This window comes from Spinacia oleracea, chromosome 5, assembly GCF_020520425.1.
Source record: "Spinacia oleracea cultivar Varoflay chromosome 5, BTI_SOV_V1, whole genome shotgun sequence".
Classification (NCBI taxonomy): domain Eukaryota; kingdom Viridiplantae; phylum Streptophyta; class Magnoliopsida; order Caryophyllales; family Amaranthaceae; genus Spinacia; species Spinacia oleracea.
Window position 1 is genome coordinate 61307742 of NC_079491.1, and position 26005 is coordinate 61333746.

Below are 26005 nucleotides of genomic sequence, written 5' to 3' on the forward strand. Positions count from 1 at the left end.
TGACTCGGTAAGGGAAAATATAAATGGGACGAGATAGCCCCAACAAAGAAACATAAACCGATACATCAGAACCCCCTGTCATAGTAGTCAAACCCCACCATGGTACCACCCACTTAATAGAACAAATGCCATAAGTAAAAAAGGAGGTCCATTCGGCCTCGTCCTGGCCTTGGTGCAAGTATTTTCGGTTACCCAAGGCTATAGGGCGATAATGTTTAGGATCGGCAGGAGCTTTCAAAAGTCTAAGCCGTTCCACGAGCCAAATCTGCAAAAAACGGGGACGGTCAAAAAAATAATAAAAGAAAACGGTTCCTGGTGCGCAGTTTCAACGCCCAGGACCAGGCGCCGAAAATTCCAGCGCCCAGCCCTGGGCGCTGAAACTCATTGTGTACGCAAAAAAAATGTGTATACGTGCGCAAGAAAAAATCGATTACCTGCAGTAATAAGGGGCTTCCCTTAAAATGTTCAGATTTGGCATCCTTCTTCAGCTCATCCGCACTCAGCAAAGTCTCGGCAACAACCAACGGCATAATAGAATAGCAGCTTTCCATCTGGCTAATCAAGGGGATCAACCTTGTGTCACCGAACGCGCCATTGTTATTCGACAGCAAATAGTGATTCAACAAGAAAAATACAAGGGCTCGAATATTCAATTTCTGTTCGGTCATATTCTTACTAGGCCTAAAGTGATGTTTTACAAGTTTTGCCAAGTTAACCTCGTCACCTACAACAATTTCAGCAAACATGTTATCATCTAGTCCTAGGAAAGCCCCTATGGTTGTTTTACCCTCTTCAATAGTGCCAGGGGTAGCAGGAATAGCATTAGTAGGATAACCAAGGATCGCAGAAAATTCATCTGGCAAAGGGCATATTTCGTTGCCCCGAAAGGCAAAAACATGATGATCGGAGTCCCAAAAGCTTAGGGCAGCATGCAGAAAGTTATAATCAATATTAATTTGTTGTAAGCCTAAAAGTGCCTCTAAGTGGTATTCTTTTAACAAAGCCTTTTCTGTGGGAGTAAGGGCCCGTAGCCAACGCCTAACAGTCCGTTGGAGTGAGAAAGTAGGGATCGACATGGCAAAAGCAATGAGTAATTAAATCACAGCAAAAAAGAGAGAAAGAAATTGAGAGTGGTGGAAAATAGGGACGTATCTAGCCCCTATATATAGCTGAACGCACCCAGTGACATCCTGATCCCATTCGGAAACGTGTTAGGAAATCCGAAAGTCAAATATCACCAGGAAAAGACTTCCAGCGCCCATGGCTGGGCGCCGAAATGTTTAACGCCTAGCCTTGGGCGCCGGAAATGCAGCCCAAGGCCCAGATTTCACAAAACGCGGAACAGGAAAGGACTTAAAACCGTGTTGCTAAACACGAGGCCCTATTGCAAGTAGGATCAAGCCCAAAGCACCTTTAGCTCCCAAATAAGCAAAAATAAAAAAAACTTGGTCGAAACTTAGACTTGTCTCAGAAAATGCTTATGTACACTTTTCAAATCAAAATAAATATCATGGTCATTCTTCGAAACACCAAAATTGTGTGTCGTTAAGTCGTTGGTTTCCCAAATAAAAAATGTTTGTCTGTCAAAGGATTAATCCGGGCCAAGCTAAAACCGGATGTCGCCTGAAAACTGAAGTCGCACTCCACGGCTTCGCTAAAGTAGCACACTACTATAAAAGGTCGCTCGCGCATACGAGCATGACCCCAAACATGATTACAAGATGCGAAAAACGACCAACGAGCCCCAGTGCTTGGGGGCTCGCGAAAAAATATACTCCAACAAGGAGCGCACAATCAAAATCACATTCCCGGACTACGTCATACACCATCTCATGTTTGGATATCTAAAAAAAAAACAGGTTCGACCTCAGAGAAAGGTCGTCATTGACACTTATGCATGGTCCTCTGATCAATGACCAAGTAGTGGCAAAAATCGAGCCATAAAGACTAGCTCAAAACCACGAAAGCAGACGGTCGCAAGACAAAGGTCCGTCTAAACCCGTTGTCAACCCAGGTTCAGGTTACAACTAAATCCGAGCATCCCTCGAAAGAATTCGCTCTTGCAAGAATGAATAAAAGAAATTCTCAAAAAAAAGATCACGATGAAAAAAATAGGAAACTTGCCCATCTTAGTGGGCAGGATCGCGTCACGAACCACGCGAGTCCCAAATTGAAAAAACGAATTCAGGGGCGTCCACCCTTAGCGGACAGGGCTCGCCCACCCGCAGCGGGCGGGGTCTGCGTCACTAGCCGCGCAGGTCCTCAGTTTTCGAAAAATAGAATCTTCAAAAACAAAATGAAATAGGCTCGCCATCTTCAGCCGGCGGGGTCTACGGCGCAAACCACGTAGATCCTTATTTTCAAAAAAAAATAATAACAAATTTCTACCGGACGGGGTGTCCACCCTTAGCGGACAGGCTCGCCATCTTTAGCCGGCGGGGGTCTGCGTCACTAACCGCGCAGGTCCTTAGTCGCTGCAGCAATAACTTTTTTGGTTTTCCGTTTTTCCCAAAAACGATGTGAGTAGCCTTTGGTTTTCCGTTTTTCCCAAAAACGATGTGAGTAGCCTTTGGTTTTCCGTTTTTCCCAAAAAACGATGTGAGTAGCTTTTGGTTTTCCGTTTTTTCCAAAAAAGCGATGTGAGTAGTTTTCCCTTTTTTCCAAAATTTAAAAGATTGGTTTTCCGTTTTTTCCAAAAAAGAACGATGTGCTGGATTTTCCTTCGTTTTACATCCCATAAAAACAAGGGGGTTTTTCTCGTTTAGCTAACCCTGAAAATGAGAATCTTTAAAAAACATTTTTACCTCGTGATTGGGCTTGGCCAGGCCCAATTACACTTTACAGCTTTGATTTCGAAAACATTTGTAGCTACTCCCAATGACAAAGTGAGGGAGTTTCTACGCACCTTTAGATCCTTCCAATGACAAAGTGAGGAAGTTTCTATACTATCAGTTGACAAATCCCAATGACACGTGAGGGATATGTCGACACTTCAAAGTGATGACCCTTAAGTCAAATGTTATCACTCGAGGGCTCGTGAGATCCTCGCAAAAACAGTTCACCGTGGCTTGTGTGACGCACTCCGTCTAATACGTTGACCATCGTCTCATCCCGAGACTCAGTCAAAGTGGGGGCTAACTGTAGACACCTACTTTTGTCCCCATTCCCGAAAGGGAAAGGTTCGATGATGAAAACATAAATCTCCACTTGACAACGCATCTCCTATAAAATAACGAATCTCAATTCCCCTTTTCATTTCACCCGAAACCTGCTATTTATAGAAACATGCTATTTATGGAAACCTGCTAAAAATAGTAATTGCCGTAATGGGCAGCTGTTAAAAGTGGCAAGTCATAAAAGATAGAAACCTGTCAGAATTAGGTGTTGCACTCCAACATAAATCCTAAATGAGATAGAAACTGCGAGAGAATCCTATTCCTAATACGATTCGAAAATAAGAGTTACGTATTGATCGAAATCCTAACGAGCCTAGAGTTCGTAACGGGCCCAGACGCATTCCGTCATGAAATTGATACGCACTAAAAAGACTCAATTAAGTATGAAACATTACGGATTTCAGGAATTCGAATCTGACTAAGAAAACAGCCCATACCCTATTTTCAACGCCTGGCTCTGGACGCCGAAATCTTCGGCGCCCAGGCCTGGGCGCTGAAAATACCTGGGTACGTGTTTTTTCCTAATTCTTTGTGGGTTAGAACTCTGTAATTCAATCTTTCCACAAACTCTTTTCTATAAATATAGCCCAAGTTCGACGTGAAATCACAACACACAATTCATATTCTAAGTATTGACTCCAACCCCTAGCCTAAGCCTCACGCTGCGAAATTGTTCACGCGTTCTGTCGCAATCGATCCATAAATCGAACAGAACGTATCCTGTCCCATAATTTGAGCTTCGTTAAATAAAAAGGAGAAATAGCAAAGTCAAAGTGGTTAGTTTTCTGAGAACCGTGACGCACCTCTCAAGGGTGCGTCGTAATGTGCCCCTTCGCGTGATTTAATTGCTTTCCTCGCCCTTTTTATGAATTGTTAAACTAACTAAATCTGATTGTTCTACCACGCCTAATAAAGATAATATGTTGGGAAATTGGATTATCATGCTAGGTTCCTTAATGCTATTTAAATCAGATAATCGCGATCGATCTAGTATTATATGTTGTATATTGCTAAAATCAACTCAGATTAGTTTAATAGATAACGCATGTCCCTTCAATTATTTATGCTGAGCTAGTAAGGATATCCTGCCTCTGGAGTTATCGAAGAGCGAATACTCCTCTCGGTAGTTACAGTCCCCCGAACCCTCAATCTCTACCCTGCGGGTGTACGTTGAGCGATCCCCACCACCAGGGATCACAAGGGAACCTACGGCCGTCGTGGTCAAACATAATTGCACTCCCTTTATGTCACGATAACCGGGTTTTGTCAGTTTTTCTCATTGTCGTTAAAAACTGAGTGGCGACTCCTATATTACTAGTCAATTGGGTGTAAACTCACAGGAAATCCAATTACACTTGATTGAATAAAAAGAATCGTCACACCCACGAGGGACGAGGTCACGCATTAGCCTCGTGCTTTTTCGACCCCCTCACAGGAGGACATGTGTCAAGCTATCATTGGGACACGATGTCCAATTATTTTTTGCCACATCATTTTCCCCTCAAAGGGGTCTTATCTTTTTTACAAGGTAAGTCGCCTTTGAAAATTTAATGAGCGACTCAACTAGTACTTTATGGCGGGAGGCAACATTTTGTCAGTTGCGACTCAACTTGGGCACATTTAGAGAGAAACTTGGGATCTAACATGTGGCTAGTCATGAGTCATGATGGGAGTTTGCAAGTCATGATAGGAGCTTGCAAGTCCTGATTGGGAGGAGGAAGACGTGGAGGAAGAAGAAGTGAATTTCTCCGTCGAGCTGGGCGTCCAGGATGGTAGTTTGACCGCTCCTGGTCCTTAACCTTTTCTTTGACTGTTGGTTTTCGCGGCACCGGCGCTTTGTATTAACATTGGTGCTTTTTGGCACTCTTTATTTTGGTTTTCGCGCTGTGTGCGCATGTAGGAAATTCTGTGCCTTCTGTGCACTTTTTATGTATTCATCCATTTTCAGTCATATGCTGGTTTTTGGAAATGAATTTTGTTGCCCATATGTGGACGGTAACCCCAGTGTTTTAGGTGATCAATCTAATTTGGGGCGCTAATCTAGGCCACTCCTTAGGCCGTCAACCGATTAGTCTTTTCTGACGCCATCTATGAGAAGGCGTCGATATTGATTGACTATCTTTATTGAGTCATGATGGGAGCAAGTCCCGATGGGGAGCAAGTCCATGAGGGAGTAAGTCCCGATGGGGAGCTTGCAAGTCTTGATGGGAGCTTGCAAGTCCTAACAAGGAGTTTGGACAAGGCGGCTTGATGAGGCGCCTTGGTGACGAGCAAGTCCCGATGGGGAGCAAGTCCATGAAGGAGTAAGTCCCAATGGGGAGCTTGCAAGTCTTGATGGGAGCTTGCAAGTCCTGACAAGGAGTTTGGACAAGGCGGCTTGATGAGGCGCATTGGTGACGAGCAAGTCCCGATGGGGAGCAAGTCCATGAGGGAGTCAGTCCCGTTGGGGAGCTTGCAAGTCCTGACAAGGAGTTTGGACAAGGGGGCTTGATAAGGCGCCTTGGTGACGAGCAAGTCCCGATGGGGAGCAAGTCCATAAGGGAGTCAGTCCCGTTGGGGAGCTTGCAAGTCTTGAGGGGAGCTTGCAAATCCTGACAAGGAGTTTGGACAAGGCGGCTTGATGAGGCGCCTTGGTGACGAGCAAGTCCCGATGGGGAGCAAGTCCATGAGGGAGTAAGTCCCGATGGGGAGCTTGCAAGTCTTGATGGGAGCTTGCAAGTCCTGACAAGGAGTTCGGACAAGGCGGCTTGATGAGGCGCCTTGGTGACGAGCAAGTTCCGATGGGGAGCAAGTCCCGATGGGGAGCTTGCAAGTCTTGATGGGAGCTTGCAAGTCCTGACAAGGAGTTTGGACAAGGTGGCTTGATGAGGCACCTTGGTGACGAGCAAGTCCCGATGGGGAGCAAGTCCATGAGGGAGTAAGTCCCGATGGGGAGCTTGCAAGTCTTGATAGGAGCTTGCAAGTGCTGACAAAGAGTTTGGACAAGGCGGCTTGATGAGGCTCCTTGGTGACGAGCAAGTCCCGATGGGGAGCAAGTCCATGAGGGAGTAAGTCCCGATGGGGAGCTTGCAAGTCTTGATGGGAGCTTACAAGTCCTGACAAAGAGTTTGGACAAGGCGGCTTGATGAGGCGCCTTGGTGACGAGCAAGTCCCGATGGGGACTTGTCCATGAGGGAGTCAGTCCCGTTGGGGAGCTTGCAAGTCCTGACAAGGAGTTTGGACAAGGCGGCTTGATGAGGCGCCTTGGTGACGAGCAAGTCCCGATGGGGACTTGTCCATGAGGGAGTCAGTCCCGTTGGGGAGCTTGCAAGTCTTGAGGGGAGCTTGCAAGTCCTGACAAGGATTTGTACAAGGCAGCTTGATGAGGCGCCTTGGTGACGTGCAAGTCTCGACGGGGAGCAAGTCCATGAGGGAGTAAGTCCCGATGGGGAGCTTGCAAGTCTTGACAAGGAGTCTTCACAAGGCGTCTTGATGAGGACTTATTGTCGAGGAGCTAGTCCTGATGGTTCTTTTTGGAGGGTTTGCCCCTATAGGCGTTTAGTAAGCCGTTCGGTTTTATAGGTTCTGACAAGGGGTCCTGACGAGGATTCCCGTCGAGGAGTCTTGATGGGGAGCTTGCAAGTCCTGATGGGGAGCTTGCGAGTCCTGATGAGAAGTCTTGGTGAGGCGCCTTGACGAGGAGTCTTGATGTGGCGCCTTGATGAGGAGTCTTGATGAGGCGCCTTGACGAGGAGTCTTGATGAGGCGCCTTAACGAGGATTCTTGATGAGGCGCCTTGACGAGGAGTCTTGATGAGGCGCCTTGACGAGGAGTCTTGATGAGGCGCCTTGATGAGAGGCCTTGATGAGGCGCCTTGACGAGAAGTCTTGATGAGGCGCCTTGATGAGAGGCCTTGATGAGGCGCCTTGACGAGAGGTCTTGATGAGGCGCCTTGACGAGGAGTCTTGATGAGGCGCCTTGATGAGAGGCCTTGATGAGGCGCCTTGACGAGAAGTCTTGATGAGGCGCCTTGATGAGAGGCCTTGATTAGGCGCCTTGACGAGAAGTCTTGATGAGGCGCCTTGATGAGAGGCCTTGATGAGGCGCCTTGACGAGAAGTCTTGATGAGGCGCCTTGATGAGAGGCCTTGATGAGGCTCCTTGACGAGAAGTCTTGATGAGGCGCCTTGATGAGGCGCCTTGACGAGAAGTCTTGATGAGGCTCCTTGATGAGAGGCCTTGATGAGGCGCCTTGACGAGAAGTCTTGATGAGGCGCCTTGATGAGGCGCCTTGACGAGAAGTCTTGATGAGGCGCCTTGATGAGAGGCCTTGATGAGGCGCCTTGACGAGATGTCTTGATGAGGCGCCTTGATGAGAGGCCTTGATGAGGCGCCTTGACGAGAAGTCTTGATGAGGCGCCTTGATGAGAGGCCTTGATGAGGCGCCTTGACGAGAGCAAGTCCTGATGGGGAGCTTGCAAGTCCTAAGGGGAGCTTGCAAGTCCTGACCAGGAGCTAGGCGTCCTGACTGTGAGCTAGGCGTCCTGCCTGGGAGCAAGGCGTCCTGACTGGGAGCAAGGCGTCCTGCCTGTGAGCTAGGCGTCCTGCCTGGGAGCAAGGCGTCCTGCCTGTGAGCTAGGCATCCTGCCTGGGAGCTAGGCGTCCTGCCTGTGAGCAAGGCGTCCTGCCTGTGAGCTAGGCGTCCTGCCTGTGAGCTAGGCATCCTGTGGGCTTGCTGACGCGTCGAAGGGAACTCCGACTTCTTTCCTTAGATTGCAGTTCTACCATGATACTGTACCTCCCCACAGACGGCGCCAAATGTTGTGGGATCTTTTACGGTGATGACGTGTCACGCGTTCCTCGGAGGTATCAAGTATGAGCTGGCACGAACTTCTGGCAACCTGCAAAACAAGAATATTCTCGTAGGAATATTCCCTCCGATGCTTAAGTAAGTATAAGCTAGAGAGAGAAGTAATTTGTAGAGAGAAGGCAGAGCAAAGATAGTTTTAGGTTGGTGGGAATGAATTGATTGCCCCTTTTACCTTGGGAATTGGACTATATATAGGGCTAGGGTTTTTGAGAAGTGTCCAAAAACCCTAGTTATATGACTGGCTCATCTTTAGAGATGAAGACATGTGTCCTTATCTGGTGCGTTTTGAAATAAAGGGCTTTAAGGTGCCTTTTTAGGTCTGGGCCTGTCAAACAAGTTGGGCCTTCGTGCCATTTATGGAGGACATGTGTCAAGCTATCATTGGGACACGATGTCCAATTATTTTTTGCCACATCAAGGGGTATGAACCAATACCTCTCACCATAAGTTGTCTTTGCTTAATCATTAGCGTTGTTGTAAGCCTTTATAGATATTGTGTTGTCGCTTATTTTTAAGCTTTCTTGCCTCAACAAAGTCTCCTGACAGATTCACTCGCGTCGTGGGTCCCACTTGTAACTGTTATGCGCACACAAGTGCTCGATCGGCGTCCGCATCCCATTCTTGTCGCCAATAGACAAGAGCGCTCCTTTTTAGAGACCTTGGCCTCTAGTGCTCCACGAGTCCCTTTGAATTCGTTCCGCAAAAGGCTTGCGCCCCTAGTGCCCAATAAGTAGGAGTGAGCCGCATGATCCGGTGCCCAAAATATCCAGACCTTGACACCTAGGGTTATTTGTTTTATTGCTACTATGTGGGGTCTTTGGTTATCTAGGAATAATTGGTTCTAAGGATTGACGTTGAGAAATGAGAATGTTGCAAAAGTGCATGCTCTTATAACAGATGGTCTTAATGAACACGAAATTTTTAATAACCAACCCTGGACTTCCCTGCATTTTCTTCATCCCTCGAAGACCTATCCTATTATCTTCCGGGGTTCTTTTGGGCGATACTTCCTGATATAAGATCTTAGGAGGAGATTGTGTTAGTACAACATAATCAGCTCTCTGCTCTACAGACGGAGGCTCTTTCGTGCTTATTTTCTCTTTTTTGGATTGTCAATGCTACTCTTCGCAGGATTACAATTCTCACAAACTCTCAACAATTGATGGAGATGCTACAAAGAGGTGACCCAATTGATGTACAACAATTTTGGACAGTAAGGAAAATTCGACGTTTAAAAAGCGCTTTTGAATGGTGCAACATACAGAAGGTGGATCGTCAATAGGTTCAAAAGGCACATGAGGTTGCCACAAGATTAGTTGCAACTTCTTTATTGTTTTCTTACTTTCCTTAAAGTTTGTTTAGCACAGGTCAACAAAAAAGTAAAAAAACAATTATCCTAGAGCATTCTCAAACACAACTCCAAAGTCCAAATCACGTTGAAATAGATAAGGGGTCATATCTGCTTACACCAGAGGGAAAACATCTAATACTAAACTAAACTTTGTGGGTTTTCTTTTTTTAATAAAAGCATCAAACTATACGTCTATACATGTACATGTTTTTCCCTGAACACCAAAGCTGATGATATTATGGTGTTACCAACAGAGAGAATTGTTCTTGGATGAGTAAATATCTAAAATAACTTGCGTCTTGAAATATGTAATCGGTGTCAATGTAATCGGGTTCATCCCGGTTTCTCCTTGAGCGGTTGAAACGTTTCTCTCATGGCAAGACTTCATCAAGTTCCAGTCCCATGGCCAGTGTTGAAACGTTTATGTTAACAGTAGTGCAATGTCGCCGGAAATCCCATATAGAGCTTTCAGTTCTGAGCAGCAATACCATTCAACTTGTTTTGCTTGCTGCCGGATTTCGACCAAACTGGATGATCATCGGCTTGCCTTTGAATACATAGCCATTTACTAGATTCTGCACACATCATTATTATTATTATGAGAACTAATATTTCAGGCCATACACACTCAACTTACAAGTCACAACTCCTGACCCTAGAGTTGATGCCAAATGAAAATTCAAAATTTATGTCGCTAAAAAAAATTAATGAGAAGAAAGCAAAGGGAAGAAAAAGAAGATAATTTTACACAAGAAAATATGACCACTTTGACAGAGTAATCAGCATGCTCTCAATAACCAGAGTCCCAATCACCAGATTGCAGTACTAGGTCGTTTGGGAGGAATGAAGGCACACATCGATAAACGTCTAGTTAGATCAGTTTCATTGCTCGTAAGGGTAGAGTTTCCGGTTCCAACAAGATTACATGATAACAACAAGAAAATAACTAAGAATACGATTCGGGACACTGGAAATTTGAATAAACATTACACATCAAACAAATAATTCATTTATAGGTTTCAAAAATGACAGGACATTTAGATTTTTCATATCACAAGTCTTACACTTCTTAGAAAGTTAGAGTACGAGTGAAGTAGAATTGTTGCACTCATGATGCAGAATTGTACTCCTTCCGTTCCTTAATGTTCTTCCCATTTGGATTTGGGGAGAGAATTAAGAAAATACGAATATTGCCATTATTTTTTTTAGGGAAAGAATCTTGCAACGATTGATGAGATAGAAAATATTAGAGAAAATGAAGATTCTACCTTTGCAATTGAAGGAGAGAGAAAGTACTAATTAAAAAGAATGCAAGAAGGCAAAAATGTATAGAAAAAAGTTAAGGGGACAAAAGGCGGATAAGGTTGGAATTAAAATTTTAAGATGGGAAAAACAAAAAAAACGCAAATTCGGAAAACGGTAAGAATATTAAGGAACGGAGGGAGTAGTACAAACACCAGTATAACAAGACCTGAGTAATTACAATGTAAGCCTTCAACTTCTAATCAGAATAATGAAACTGAAAGATAAATCACCACTAAGAACTGACTAATTACAACAATCCCATCAAGTGTGGTGGATTACATAAATCATATGCTTACGCAACCAAAAATGTGAGGGAAAAAAAATCGATGCAGGACAAATTAGCCGGGAACTTGGAGAATTTTAGGAAGAACAAAATTGATAAACTTACCAGAGCATGGTGAGCTAATTCAACTGATGGAAACGTCACAAATGCTTGGCCCCTCATTCTTCCTTCCTGAAAGACACTATTTACCGGTTATTGTTGAAAATATGAAGATAGAATCAGACAAAGAACAAAAGGCTACGAACAGAACAAAAAAAAACAGAATGTCAAGAAACAGAAACATGGAACAATCCAGAAATACACAAGTAAATAGAGAGTACAAAATAAAGCACAAGGTCAATCAATCATCAGTTCATAACTCTGTCATCTAATTACGCTATTATCAACAAAGGCTGAACAGAACTTTGCAAAACATCGGATCTATTGGATAGGCGAGAATAAAACCCTGCAAAAAATTGGCCCACCCTTTTGACTTGAAGGGATTCTCCTCTCAGTAGTTATTTAAATGTCCAACCATCCACATATTAAGTGTACCCCCTTATAAGATGTTTTCAGTCCCCCTATTCAGGGCCCCTCTCTACTATGCAACCCTAATAAGTAGAAAGCAGAGCTTGCATTTCTTCTACATCTATTAGGTAAGCTTATCCCAATTCACAGGGTTTAAACCCCAAATCCAACAATAGATTCATACAGTCTCCTGACTTACCCATTCAAAGTACTCAGGGGCCGTTAGGTTGGAGAAGGGGAAAGGGAAAGAGTATGAGAAAGGGAATCAAGGAGAATGGAATGAAAACCCTTTGATATAAAATATTGTTTGGGTTTTCATTCCATTCTCTCACTTCACTCTTTGCTGCCAACAACAACCCCCTCCCCCTCCCTCTGTCGCCGCCCGTGTCCCCCTCCATCTGTCGCCGCCCGCGTCAACACCACATCTATAGTAATATAAGGTTCTAGCAATTTCAAATCTGGTTAGGGTTATCTGGCCACCAAAAATGTCAAAACCACCTCCGGGATCTGTCACCGCCCTCCTTTCCCTCTAAAACACATCTCATCCTCACACCTTCTCTGCAAATCAGTAGAATTTACTGTACACCCTGTTTGCAATCAACTGGCTCAGTTAATGAATGCACAAGAAATCATATCATATTAATGAAGTCCTGTATTAGCAAAGCTAGAACAAGACAATAACCTGAAGATATGTATAATCGGATTACTTTGTATGTAAAAGTTGCAGAATTCTTGATGTTTTTAACAAAAGATTACTTTTCTTGGATCCATTTTCCAAAATTTCCCAAAAATCTTAGACTAGATGATTGCCTTTGAGTGAATGTAACTAGGAAAATTTTCCAACCCCTGGTTATTGTTTGAACGCTTATAATTCGGATTGTAATAGGGTTAAATGCCACAAAATTTTCTTAAATAATGCAAGTTGCCTTTGTTTACCAAAAAAAAATAAAAAAATAAAAGATGTTTGCCTGTATATTAAACAATCCAAAAATTCACGAATCTCACAATTGGAAATGAGACTATTCTGTTGGCCATGATGCACAAGATGGTAAGAGACAAATAGAAAACGATGCTCGAATAATGGGGTTATTTTCAGATCAATTGCTCTAATACCATTTTTTAAGGCTTGTGAAGTTGGCATGCTTCCAAAACTAGAAAATGCTAAAGAAAACAAAAAATAGAGATGATTTTTATAGTACAGTTTGTGCTAATGACACTTTACATCAGCAAGAGATATTTCCTAAGGCCCCAAAAGCAAGTGCCATAAGGGGGCAAGAACGAATCTTGAACTCAAAAGAAAGTGGGAGAGTAAACTTGTGGCAAAGTTCTCTATCCTTTTAAAGCCACAATATCACGGACTGCCGGAAACAATGTCAGCCAGCAAATTTCTCAGCCCAAATCCAGAACCAAGAGACAAGAATTATACAATTTCAAGTAAGATAATAGGTTCTATAATCGGCTCTTGAAAATGATAAGACATGGACACACTAGCTTCTTTTTGGAACTTGTCAAAATAACCACCAATACCCAAGAGTCGCATTGGGGAGGGGTGATACAAGAGTGAAAAGACTAGAAAAGGTAATAACTGACCTGCATTAATTTCACACTAAGACTAGACTTAGCAGCATCAACGCTTCCAAACAATGACCCTGCATAAATTTCCAGAAAATAGATCAACAACACACTAATTATATGACGGCAAAAGAAAATAGATAGTGAAAATTCTAAATTCCAAAATTTGATAAAAGTAATTCGCTTTTCAAACATACTGGTTTCAATCAGCTAAGGAGAAAAAAATATAAAATTAACAAGTGAAAGGTTCCACATACTATAACTTATAACTACCCTGTTCTTACTTACCAAAAATGAAATGAAAATCATCCAGAACCACATCCTTTGCCAAGTTCTTTATGTACAGCACTGAGGTAGGATTCCCAGCTGCATAATTCTAGCAATGCAGAAACAGTGACATGGATCTTAGCACAGTAGAAGATTTACATTCACTAACATTAAAAACATGAACCTGAAGACACTGATATAGTCAACTAATAACGAGATCAAATTCTCAAAAGGCTAGATAAAATTTATCCTATCAAACAGGTGGGACTAACTGCACAATTGCGTAATGACACACACACATACAGAACGGAAAGTGTACTTTACCAGGTTCATAGGACAAAGGTATGTGGATTTTGGAGCAATGCCAGTCTACAAGTTTCAATAAAAAAAATTGATCTACCCACATCCACTTATTAAAGCATGTTAATCAGAGTAAGTTGATACATTGAGCAGTCCGAGTTTCTTGTTTAAACCAACTAAAATGCAGCAGCAAAAAATTCCAACATGATCACAGTTGGCTTTAGAGGAAGGCTAGTTCCATAAACGTGAATTTAGTACTCCAACTTCATGCAGAGTGCAGATCAACAAATAAAGCTAGACATTATACATCAAAGCTAATCAAGTATGAAAGATATGGAAATGGTTTTAGCAGATCCTTTAGCTGCTCAAACAGGCACATGAACTGAGTGGTATCAAACAAAGTTGTATGGACCCACAAAACTGATGCTCTAGCCTAACTATTGTTGACACACATTCGGACACAATACCCGCAACAGTTGACCGGGCACATAGTTTTAGGAGGAGAGTTGAATATTCGAGGAAATAAATAAACTAAGTTGCAAGTGGATGAGTGGTTTTTTTTATTGTTTCACAAGGACAGTGGATAGTTTACTTTTGTTGGTGTGAGGGGGATGTTTGGGGGGTTATCATTCTTTATTATTGTTGCACAACTTACTAAATATTTGTGGGGACCATTGGGGAGGGAGAAATAATAGTGTTGTCCCTTGCCATTAATAGAAGTGTTGCAAGTATTCAGGAACGGCAGAAAAAGGCAAGTGTTGCAAGTATTCTGGAATGGAGGGAGTATTACGCAATCCCCCTTAATATTTTTAAACATTTCAATATGCATCAACCTCAAGAAAGCTATTGACTTGTAAAACTTGAAACGTATATTGAAAAAACACATGCAAACAAGATGCAAAGGTAATGACAACAGTGCAAACAATAGTTTAGGAAATAATTTGTGAAGCCACAAAACTCAGTTACATACCCGAAGAAATTATAACTTATTCATAGTTCATACGCATCTGAGTACCAAAAGTACATACCTTGAACATTGGGAGTGATAGTATCTCCTCAGGGGGTAATTTCTGACTTTTTATTTGGTCAGTGGTTGCATATGGCACATCTGTAGGCCCCAGCTTTTCAGGATCTTTCACTGTGTTGTCATCAAGAACCTCATGCTGGACCTTTTTGGGGACTATTCTGATCTGCAGTCACAGAACATGAAATCTTACACAAAATCAAAGGGAGTATTATCACTTTTCGGATCTAAAAAACAATGGAACAGACCTGTAATACAGGGTTATTCTTCTTTATTATTGGAATTTCCTTAGGAACCAAAGTGGCAGTTTTAAGTCCAACAGCCTCATGAGACACGTCTTTATCTACGCCTGGTCCAACAATAACTTCACGCTTGATCCGTTTTTTTGGAGCTTCTGCTTCATTATCAACTTCCTGGAGATAATAAAGTAAAAATAAAAAGGTATATACTTGCACTCTGTATATGATTTGTTAATTGTACTTCAAGGTATATGTCTCTACGAGAATCAGAGAAACTTTTGAGCTATATGAACAGGAAACGAGCACCTTTTATAAAAAAAAATCCCAGGACTAGTTCATCTTAAAATATCATAACATAGATGCAGGAGACGCGCTATAAACTAGGAAAGTAGGAATGTAGGATTAGCAATTAATTTGCCGGTATCAATTAAAAGAATCGAATTCAATTGCTTAAAATTCTCTGTGCTGTAGTCCAACTTAGATTCTTAATAATATACTGTCTATATCATTCAAGAAGACCTAAACCATGTCCAGTATTAACATAATCCGAAAATATGAAACTAGCTCTTCAACTGAACATACACTTTCTTCAGGTCCTCAGCATACAGAAATAATATTCTGAAGCATCCTATCTAGTTTCCAGCACATGTTGTATCACTCAAAGAAAGATAGCACCCAAAAGATAAAGATTATCAGCCACATGCCATTTTTTTTGTTGCAAATGAGTCTTTCCCACATGCCATATTAAATGCACATTAAGTGTTTTTTTATTTTATGTACATTCGGTGTTTGTTATTAACAGGCATCATCTGATCGAGGCAAGGATGCATGAAGAACCTTAAAGAAAATGAGTAAATTGTGAAACATCATCCACCCCTAATGCTGCATTCTTTGGCCTTAAAATTTCCTTTCTGAACCAGCCTCGTGTGGTGAAAGGGGCTAAGGCACATTCTTCATAAGTAAACTTTCATCAAATAAGTCCAAGGGTTTGTCTATACCCCATGACAATCTTCACCCTCTCATCAAGAAAAAGAGGGTACATAAAAAAAACATTGAGGTGTTCAGATCTAACCTAAATAGCCTGAAAACGCACCAAGATAAGGAGCAAACAAATCAACTGAACACCCATAAGCCATAACTGCAAGCAGCCGACTCCTTCAGTCTTTTTGCTAACTTACAACACAAAACTAAAGTGTTTTTAGGAAATTATGCAACTTTCCTTATGAATCAAATTAGCAGGAAGAACAATAATAATTAAAATAGCACACACAATAAATTAATTATCCGACAAGTGTTAGTATCTCTAAATACGCTGCAAATTTTTTACTGAAAAAGATAAAAAATATACAAGTGTTCACAACGCTTATTATAACTCACAACCCATACACACCCCAATTACACCCAAATAATTTTTCTCTAAAAATTCTCTTAAAGTTTCTCCCTCCCAGCTTTATGTTTTTCTTTTGTTTTGGGATGATGTTGTGCATTACATGTTTATTTAGTTTTTAACATGCTAATGATAGGTAGTAAAAAAAAATTTAGCAAATAATTACCTTCCTTTGAAATTTTAGATAATACATGTGTGCATTATAACTTTCCAAAGGATTATGTTACTTTCCGTTTTATTTTAACAAAAATAAATTGTTTTTCTTATTTATCTAACAATCTCCCACTTGAAGACGGATTGTAATTTGTCTTCACACCTTACTCCATGCAGTAGAGCTTTCTCATATGATATTCATACAGGCCGATTAAAGTGGAACACGTCAATAGTCACCGTCGTTGTTAACATATCTGTTGGATTCTTAGTTCCTTGAATTTTCGCCAACTTTAACACTTCATCTTCTAATAAAGACCGAATAAAATGTCTGAAGTCCAATATGCTTAGTTCTAGAATATGCTTAGTTCTAGAACGACAGGTTGAATTCTTTGCCAAGTGTATCGCATTATGACTATCACTATGCAGAACATTATTCTGTTGTTTGAATCCCAACTCAGTTAACAAACCTTGAAGTCATATCATCTCTTTACTAGCTTTAGCTCAACCTCTAGTGGATAAGGCAACATTCTTTTGTAGCTACATCCAACTAACAGTTGTATTAACATATTACCGACTGTAAATATATAATCGGTGGTGGTTTTTCTACGATCGACTGCATCTACATAACCTTGTACTTTTAGTTCACCTTTACCAAAGTACGAACATTTATCTATCGTACTTCATGGATACCTTAAAATCCATTACACTGCTTCCGAATGATCTTTCCTGGATTTGACATATACCTACAAACAACTTCCACTACATGTCCAAGATCTGGTCTTGTATAAACCATTGCGTACATCAAACTTCCAATAGCTAAAGCATAAGGAACCTTAGCCATATAATCATTATCTTCCTTTGAGGAGAATAATCCTTGGATAATCGAAAGTGACTTGCCAAGGGTGTAGTAACTTCATTGGCGTCACTCATATTTAATCTCAGCAAAACACGTTTGATGTACTCTCACCGAGATAACTGCAAGGTCCCTTTATGCTTATCGTAATTTGCATTCCAAGAATCTTACTCCCTCCGTCCCAGATTAGTTGTTACACTTGCCTTTGCACAAAGTTTTAGGTGATAAATGGTTGTTTGGTTATCAATTGTTATTTTATTGAAAAAGTATATGTGATAGGAGTTAGTGGGGTATTTTTTTAATTGAATGAGAGAGGGTGTGGGGACAAAAAAAATAGTGGGAAGAGAGAGACAATATAATAATTGTGGGGTCATTCCTAATTTAGAAGTGTAACAACTAATCTGGGACGGACGAAAAAGGAAAGTGTAACAACTAATATGGGACAGAGGGAGTATTTGTTAGACCTAAGTCCTTCATATCGAACTCCTTTGATAGATGTTGCTTAAACCATCTGATTTCATCCATATTTGAACCTGCTACTAACATATCATCACATAAAGTAGTAAATTTTGACAACGGTTGCTCCATCTGATATCATCCATATTTGAACCTGCTACTAACATACCATCAACATAAAGTAGAAAAATTGATATAACTGGATTGGTATCTCTTAAAGTAGCTAACAATTGTCAGTGTTACATTTTCGAAAATCTTCCTTGTGCATAAAGCTATCAAATGTTTTGTACCATTGAGCTTAATTTAAGCCATACAAACTCTTCTTAATTTTACACGCCATATTTTCTTTCCCAATTTCTATGACACCTTCTGGCTGATGCATGTATATTTTCTCATCTAAATCTCCGTGAAGAAATATCCTCTTTAAGTTGATAGATAAATAACAACCACAATTTATTTTAGTTAACACAATAAGGGAAGTAATATAATCTTTCGGAAATTTTAGAATTCATGCATGCATTATCTAAAATTTCAAAGGACGGTAATTATTTGCTAAAAGAAATTAACTTGTATAACTACCTATCATTAGCATGTTAAAAATTGTATAACATGTAAGTATGTAACGCATCATTCGTTAATATCATCCCAAAACAAAAGAAAAACATATAGGTGAGAAAGAGAAGCTTTAAGTGAATTTTTAGAGAAAAATTCTTAGATGTAATTGGGGAGCGTATGGGTTGTAAGTTATAATAAGTATTGTGAACAGTTGCATAATTTTATCTTTTCGGTAAAGATTTTGCAGCGCGTTTAGAGATACTAACACTTGCCGGATAATAAATTAATTTGTGTGTTATTTTAATTATTATTGCTATTCCTAATAATTTGATTCATAAGGAAAATTGCATAATTTCCTAACAAATGGTATCGGAGCCAAGTTGGTAAATTCTGTTTGTGTTCATAGAGGAATTATTAGACACAATCCAAATAAGGCATATTTGAGTGGGAGCAATGTCGGTAGACGAAGGAAAGGTAAACTCGAGAAATTCGATGGTGCAGATTTAGTCTAGGAAGATGCAGATCAAAGAGTACCTATAACGGGAAAAGCTTTATGAACCTCTCTCAGAAACTAAGATTACCTATAACGGAAAAAGCTTTATGAACCTCTCTCAGAAACTAAATAAAAGACAGAGTGGCTCGATATACAAGGATTCGAAGTTATTCAATTGACGTTATCGCGCAATGTTGCTTTCAATATAGCAAAGTGAAAGACAACAACATGCGTTATGAAGGCTCTCTCTGATATGTATGAGAAGCAATCAACCTCTAACAAAATTCATCGAATGAGGCAATTATTCAATTTGCTGATGACGGGAGACGCATTAAAACTTTTGTCTTGTGATAGGTGGAATGGTGTTGTCACAACTCTTCTCGACAAATTTAATTCAGTCACAACTCTTCTCGAAATTGAATTTGATGATGAAGTACATGCATTAATACTTTTGTCTTGTGATAGGTGGAATGTTGTTGCCACGGCCATGAGTAGCTCATCGAGAAGCAAGAAGTTAAGTTTGATGACGTTCGTCATCTGGTTCTCAGTGAAGAGACCCGACGAGATCCGACGTAGAGAGTCGGATGAATCATCAACCTCTTTAGTTTTGTAAAGAGGGTCAAGAGGAAGAAGTTCCACCAGAAAGAATGATCGCGGAAGATCAAACTATCGAGCTAAATCCAGAAATAGGAGGTCAAAATCAAGGAATCCAACAACTCCATAAGCTCGAAGAGAATTGTGAGAAGACCGGGCACTACAAAATCAGTGCAAGAGTGCGCCGAAAAAACAAGTGGCGAAGGCAGAGGCAAACGTTACTTCTACTTAGAAGGAGATGTGGGTTGATAGTTTCTTTAGAGAGCGAGGAAGAGTCTTGGGTACTAGACTCGGGAGCATCATTCCACGCTACTTCAACCAAAGAATTCTTTAAGAGGTACGTCCCAGGAAACCTTTGGAAAATAAGACATCGATGATGATTGTGATATTGTTGCTAAAGGTGTAGTGAAGATTAAGTTAAACGGGGTAAGTGGAGTTGAAAAATGTCAGCATATTCCCGCCTAGGGTAGTTGGCGAAGGCTATACTACAATTTCCAATTTCCAAGGTCATAGTTAGAAGATATCAAAAGGCACAATTAAAAACAGTGGTACTTTATATATGACAACGGGGTTGTGTTGGGTTGTGTTGTTGCAGTTGCATAGGTAATGAAAATTCTAATATGTGGCATCAAAGACTTGGCCACATGAGTGAAAAATGGATGAAACGTATTCATTCAATGATTGACATGCGAGAGGAATACATACTTGGAAAGTAAAAGAGGGCAAGCTTTCAAACAAGTGACAGATCCCCAAAAAAGATCCATTGCTGGATAACTCAAAATCACTCTCGAAAGGTATGGGTTTACTTTCTAAAACATAAGAAAGTTATGGTTGAAAATGAGATAAGTCTGAAGATTAAAAAGTTCAAAACTGACAATGGTGATGAATATGAAGACACCACATTCAAGAAATTTTGTTATGAGCATGGAAACGGGATGGAGAGAATCGTGTCGAGTACAATGGTGTAGCTGAGCGCATGAACCGAACATTGATAGAAAGAGCCCGAAGCATTCGTACACTCAGGTGAAGCAGTCAACGCGAAAAATCATGGACCATCGGCTCCATTCGAATACGAAATACCAGAGGTATAGGAGCGGAAATAGATAAATTTGTCTCACTTAAAGGTATTCGGTTATGTAGCATATGTGCATATTAGTGATCAACGAGATGAGGACGGGAATTTAGAAAGATTAAAGGCAAGGCTTATAAGTTGTAATATTTGGAAATCATCGGATAGGTGTTGACTACACCGAGACTTTTGCTCATGTGGCTAAGATGGTGACAATAGGAACACGTTTCAGACAGTTACAACAATCAATAGTTGGAATTACATCAGATGGATGTTCACAACGCTTTCTTGCATAGAAGAGGAAGTTCACATGAAGATACCTCCGAGATTTGAGAAAAGTGACCACAAAAATGTGGTGTGTAGAACGAAGAAGTCGTTGTATGATTTGAACAGGCTCCTCGTCCTATACTCTAGGGTGTTGGTTTGCTAAACTAACAACGGCTCTAAAGAGTTACAGCTTCAAACAGTCGTATTAAGACTATTGTTATTTATGTGAACGACATGATAATGGTAGGAAATGATAGAGTGGCATTGCAGTTTTCAAGGATTATGTTGGAAAACGCTATAAGAAGGACGTAGGAGTATTGAGATATTTTCTTGGGCTACATGTAGCACGGAGTAAGGAGGGAATTTTTATGTGTCAACGTAAGTATGCATAAAGCATAATATCTGAGACGGAATTGTTGGGATTGTTGCGGTGGAATTTCCTATGGAGAAAAATTACAAATTGGCGTTGGCTAGTGGCAAATTGCTCGAAAATGCAGAGAGTTGCAGTTGGTTGGTCGTCTTATCTATCTCGGCGTGACTAGGCCGGATTTGGCGTATTCTATTCATATTTTGTCTCAATTTATGCAAAATCCACGGGAAGAACATTAGGAAGCTGTATTGAGAGTTGTTCGGTATTTGAAGAAGAATCTGGAACAAGGTATATTGTTGAAAGCACACAATGAGTTTTTGAGTTTAGAAGGATGGTTCAATGTATAAAAAGGCTCAAGGCGCAACAAGGCGATTTGGGGTTCCCAGCGCCTTAGGCGTGCCTCGGTGCGCCTCATTGAAGTGAGGCGCCCTAATAAAAAGTAAAAAAAAAAGGTGAAAAAATGGTGTATGCCTTGGTAGGTGCGCCTTTTTGCGCCTTTTTGCGCCTCAAAGTGCGCCTTTGTGCGCTTTTTTGCGCCTTGGTGCGCCTTTTTGCGCCTTAGGTGCGCCTCATCGAAATCGCCTCGCCTAGACAATAAAAGGCGTTGGCTCCAATCGCCTTGCGCCTCAGAGCCTAGGCGCGCCTTAAGCGCGCCTTTTTATACACTGGGATGGTTTAACTCCAATTGGGCTAGTTGCTCGTTGACCCGTCGTTAAGTGGATGGTCCGTGTTGCTTGGTTATTCCCCGATCTCTTGGAAAACCAAGAAGCGACAAACAGTGTCACGATCGTCGGCGGAAGCAGAATATCCTTGACTTTGAATTGAAGTGGTTGAAGCAACTGTTCGAGGATTTAGGAGTTCAACATGAGAAAGGAATGAGACTCTGTTGTGACATTCAGTCGGCTTGCTTTTTGTATATTGCACAAAATTATATTCAGGCGATTATCATTTTGTTAGAGATTCGATAACTTGGAGTTGATAACATATAGAAGTCAAGTCATTAGCTACAACCATTGGAGTTGCTCTAAGTGTGCGATGAGGCAAATCTTTCTTTGTGTGATCGTGTGATAACGGGAGAGCGACTTGATTATTTCTTGTTTCTATTTGAGAAAAGCTAGCATTTGTTTACAGCCCATTCATTACTAGCTTGTTCGATGAAAAAGAATTTGCTTAAGTACTGCATCATTTAATTGTAATTTGATGTAAGGCAACCCCAATCCTAATGTTGTTGATTACTTAACTTTAATTCGTGGGAATCATGTCCTTGCTTCATGCACCTAGGTGTATAAATTGATCATCAACATGCCATAGCTTGTCTCCTTTGTCTGATTGGTTGATTCCTTGTTCGCTTATTAGTTCTAGGCTTGATTTAATTACTTAATCTTAATCAGCTTAACAATGGAAACGTAAAAGTTTGATATATAGCCCTTGCACTCACAAAGAACAACTCATACACAGAGTGACAGAACCTACACTCCAATAGTACTCCATGCATGCTTTTAATAAAACTTGTAACAATGTCCAAATCCAATATTCCCTTTTCCACCCTACTTGTTGGCATTCTACCCACAAGTGTCTTTAGGAGTTTAGGCATCTCCAAATAATTGAGCCTCAAAAAAAAAATTGAAGTTAACGAGAAAATCCACAAAAATGATGATTGGAAGATTGGGAATTTGGGACATCGTCATATGGGATCAACACTCTAGTTTATGTTAATCCTAAAAACTTCAATCAGATGGGTACACCTCAAGAAATTTTTAAATTCACACATTTGATGCACAAAAGTTGGGAGTGGATCATCAGCAAAAGAAAATAGAAAAACAACTATTTGTTGAAAGTGATGAATCTTAATGTAGAAGCCTAGATTCTCCTCCAAAAACACAATTAACAAGGTGTTCACGGCATTTTAAAACATTATTTTCACACTTTTACCAAGCATTTCAAGCCAAACTACCCTTTCCATAGCCAATCCTACCCAATCTCTAAAGTCGTAAAACTCACCTTAACTCATAAAACTTTAAGCCTTTAAACGAAGAACCGTATACTTCATCTAATCAATCATTCACAAGAAAAGCTAGCCAAAGTCTTCCTCAAATTTTTTCAAGCTCTTCTTTGTCAAGAGACTTCGTCAAACGTTGTGACAGCATACCACCTTATAACACAAGTAAACCAATTGTTCCAGCTAAGGATTTGTTTTTTACCTAATACCTTTACTTGCTCCGAAGACACGGAAGTTTAGTGTGTAAGTGTGTAACTAAGAATATTTTACTTCACTCAATACCACATTCTTTATTGAGTTTGCTTATCATTCAACTAACTCTTAACCCTTAAAATAAAGTATATCTGACCATTGACTTAATGAAGGACATAGCAACATTTGCATACACAGACTCCTCCCAAAACCTTAGCTCATATGACCACACAATTGATGTAATGGTGAATTTCCTAGTACAAATTACGCATTCCACAGATACAATTTAATCAAGTATGCAGCAGCTTGCAGTGTCTAACAATATCATCAAAGATATTACTTCTAGCAAATTTCAAGTAAGTATATCAGAACAATACCTCATCCGAAGTTTCCATTTCTGACTCATCACTAGAAAGATTCCCAATATGAGGTTTTTCAGTTGCTAAGGGCAATGGTGGTGGAGGTGGGGCTGGTGTAGAAGGTAAAGGGGGAGTGGGAAGTGCCATACGGAATGGAGCTGGAATGTTCATTTTGTTCATCAAGTGCAACACCTACAGGAGATGGCTGAGGTTAAAAATGATTATCAGCCACGGCTTTGGATTTTGAAGCAATAGATTTTATTTATTTAACCAGAACCTGGGTATAAAAGCGAGGAACAGCAATCAGAGCATTAAGAATATTAGTCAGTATATTTCCGTCTGGTGGAGGATAAGCATACCTGTAACAGAAACAGTGCATATGACCAAAGCATCAGTAAATGTATCATATTCTCTATGCTTCTAAGAGGGACAGAAGAATAAGAGCAGGAAATTTTAAGCCCCAAACGCAAGCACGTATCACATTAGTTTCATCCAATTTGCAAAGCATTACAACCTTACAAACATAAAATTTCAGGCTGTATCACACAGCAGCACCAAACAGTATATAATTGGAATCACATTTGCTTGCATGGCCAAATAAACAAAAGCTTGCACAGAGACAAGAAAACACTAAAACGTTTTATAGGAACTACGGTGGACATGTTAAGAATGTGTAATGTATAGACAGATACAACCACTGAATACAGAAAAAAAAAAAAAAAAAAAAATCTCTTTGTTTACGTCTGTTAGTCAGCCTGGGACACCATCTCTAACTACCACGTATAAGGGTAAAGATTCCTAGCATCCTGGTGTATTCTAGACGATTTTGTATGCTTATACAAAACTAGTGTAAGGTTTTTGACATGCCAGATAATCAGATTCCATTGAAGTTGTCAGTTTCTCTTCCAGTTGTCCACTCTTTCGCTAAATCTTTTTGCCTATAAGATTTTCATAACGTTGACGCATATAGAAGAGAGGTTCCGGCTTTTATGAAATCAATAAAGCACAGATGCAGACTAGAATAATATTGATTGATACTAAGGATAATAAACGACGCCACAATAACATATTGGATGTAGTCCTTCACAATCATTTTTGTCATATCAATTCGAGAACATAGACGATCAATAAATGTATCAAAAAGCAGGTGACATACTCCAAATGAGGAGGAAATGGATAATTGACTCCAAGCTTTTCAGAAATAGATTCAGCAGCAAGCTGGCTGGCTGAGTTTGGCACTTGTTGAGCATCTCTACTCTGTAAATTATCCATATTCACGGGTTTCTGTGTATTCTTTTCGAATTCGCCTCCAACATGCTTGTTGTCCTCTGAGGGCATACTTGATTTCTCCACAGACAAGACTTTGCCAAGAAATCGCAACCTAACCCACAGCCACAATGAAGCTACTGAGTGTTAAAACTAGATATAAGAAATTAAGTACTGGTAACACGAAACAGTAATGGAAACCATGCTAAATATAAATATGAATGCATACCCATTTAGTTGGCGTTGTGCCTGTGAGGCGGCAATTTCATCCTTGAAATCCACAAAAGCACAGTTCTTTAATCTGCCACAATTTAGACAAACTGAATGTAATGTCCAAAATCCAAATGCTTACTAACTTAGCACAAATTATGTTCTCATCATCAAAACAATCCAATACAACAAACGTCAAGGTCCTATATAATTCATTGAGGTCTAATCGTCTATACCTAAAACAATCAGATAACCCTCCCCCGTTCCCCGAGGGGCGTAAATGAGCCGATACACTTGAATTTGAACATGAATAATTATAGATTAACAACGAAATTACAATTAAAATTGAGAAGCATGATTGAAGAAGTTACCTTCCGGCAGTACAAGGGCGAACAGAAACGGCGCCGTAATGGGATAAGAGGCGAGAAAGGGTATCGAACGGAATAGCTTCAGGAAGGTGGCGGATTAAGAGCGTAGCTGGTGGTGAGTTCACTAGGGATGATGGAATTAGTTGATGCTGCATTGCGCTGAAAACTCACAGGGAGAAAGTGAGGGAAAAGGAGACAGAGTTGTATAGCTCGCTTAACCGTTAAATTGGTTGGCTGCCTTGGTTGCAAACTCACAGGTAGAAGAAACAAACACCGATTCAGTAATTTCGCAGAGTACGGAGCATTTCCTTTTTTTTTAAAGTGATCGAAATGAGAAAATCTAGAGATGAAAAGAGAGCGATTTCCTTCGATATTGTATAAAGATTCAATAATTCCTTAAATACGTTACTTTCTAAGTTATTTCCCACCATACCGTCCACGTAAGCAAGGGAGAAAAAGAAGTAATTTTTATTTCCGGTTCAGCGTTGAACCGCCATATGAAATAGCGGTTTCGTTTTAAAGCAAATCGTCATCTGAGATGG

At 40.5% G+C, this 26005-nt stretch overlaps 1 protein-coding gene across 1 annotated transcript; it reads right to left on the reverse strand.

The window, feature by feature from the left end:
* Positions 1–9446: 9446 nt before the first annotated feature.
* Positions 9447–25778, reverse strand: LOC110776264 (U11/U12 small nuclear ribonucleoprotein 65 kDa protein). Its single transcript, XM_021980813.2, has 11 exons — positions 25467–25778; positions 25115–25186; positions 24776–25000; positions 23897–23978; positions 23638–23811; positions 14882–15046; positions 14638–14799; positions 13331–13418; positions 13061–13119; positions 11069–11134; positions 9447–9950 (listed from the first exon to the last, which is right to left on the reverse strand). Exons 1-11 carry the CDS (start codon positions 25616–25618, stop codon positions 9867–9869), a joined length of 1329 nt encoding a protein of 442 aa, XP_021836505.1. The 5' UTR covers positions 25619–25778; the 3' UTR covers positions 9447–9866.
* Between the last annotated feature and the right edge of the window lie 227 nt (positions 25779–26005).

Coding starts and splice junctions, on each gene's coding strand:
- LOC110776264 (XM_021980813.2), bottom strand. CDS start 25,618: ATGCAGCATCAACTAATTCCATCATCCCTAGTGAACTCACCACCAGCT. Junction 25,001..25,114: donor GCACAACGCCAACTAAATGG/GTATGCATTCAT, acceptor GCTGTGGGTTAG/GTTGCGATTTCTTGGCAAAG. Junction 13,419..14,637: donor TATCACTCCCAATGTTCAAG/GTATGTACTTTT, acceptor CTGCATTGCTAG/AATTATGCAGCTGGGAATCC.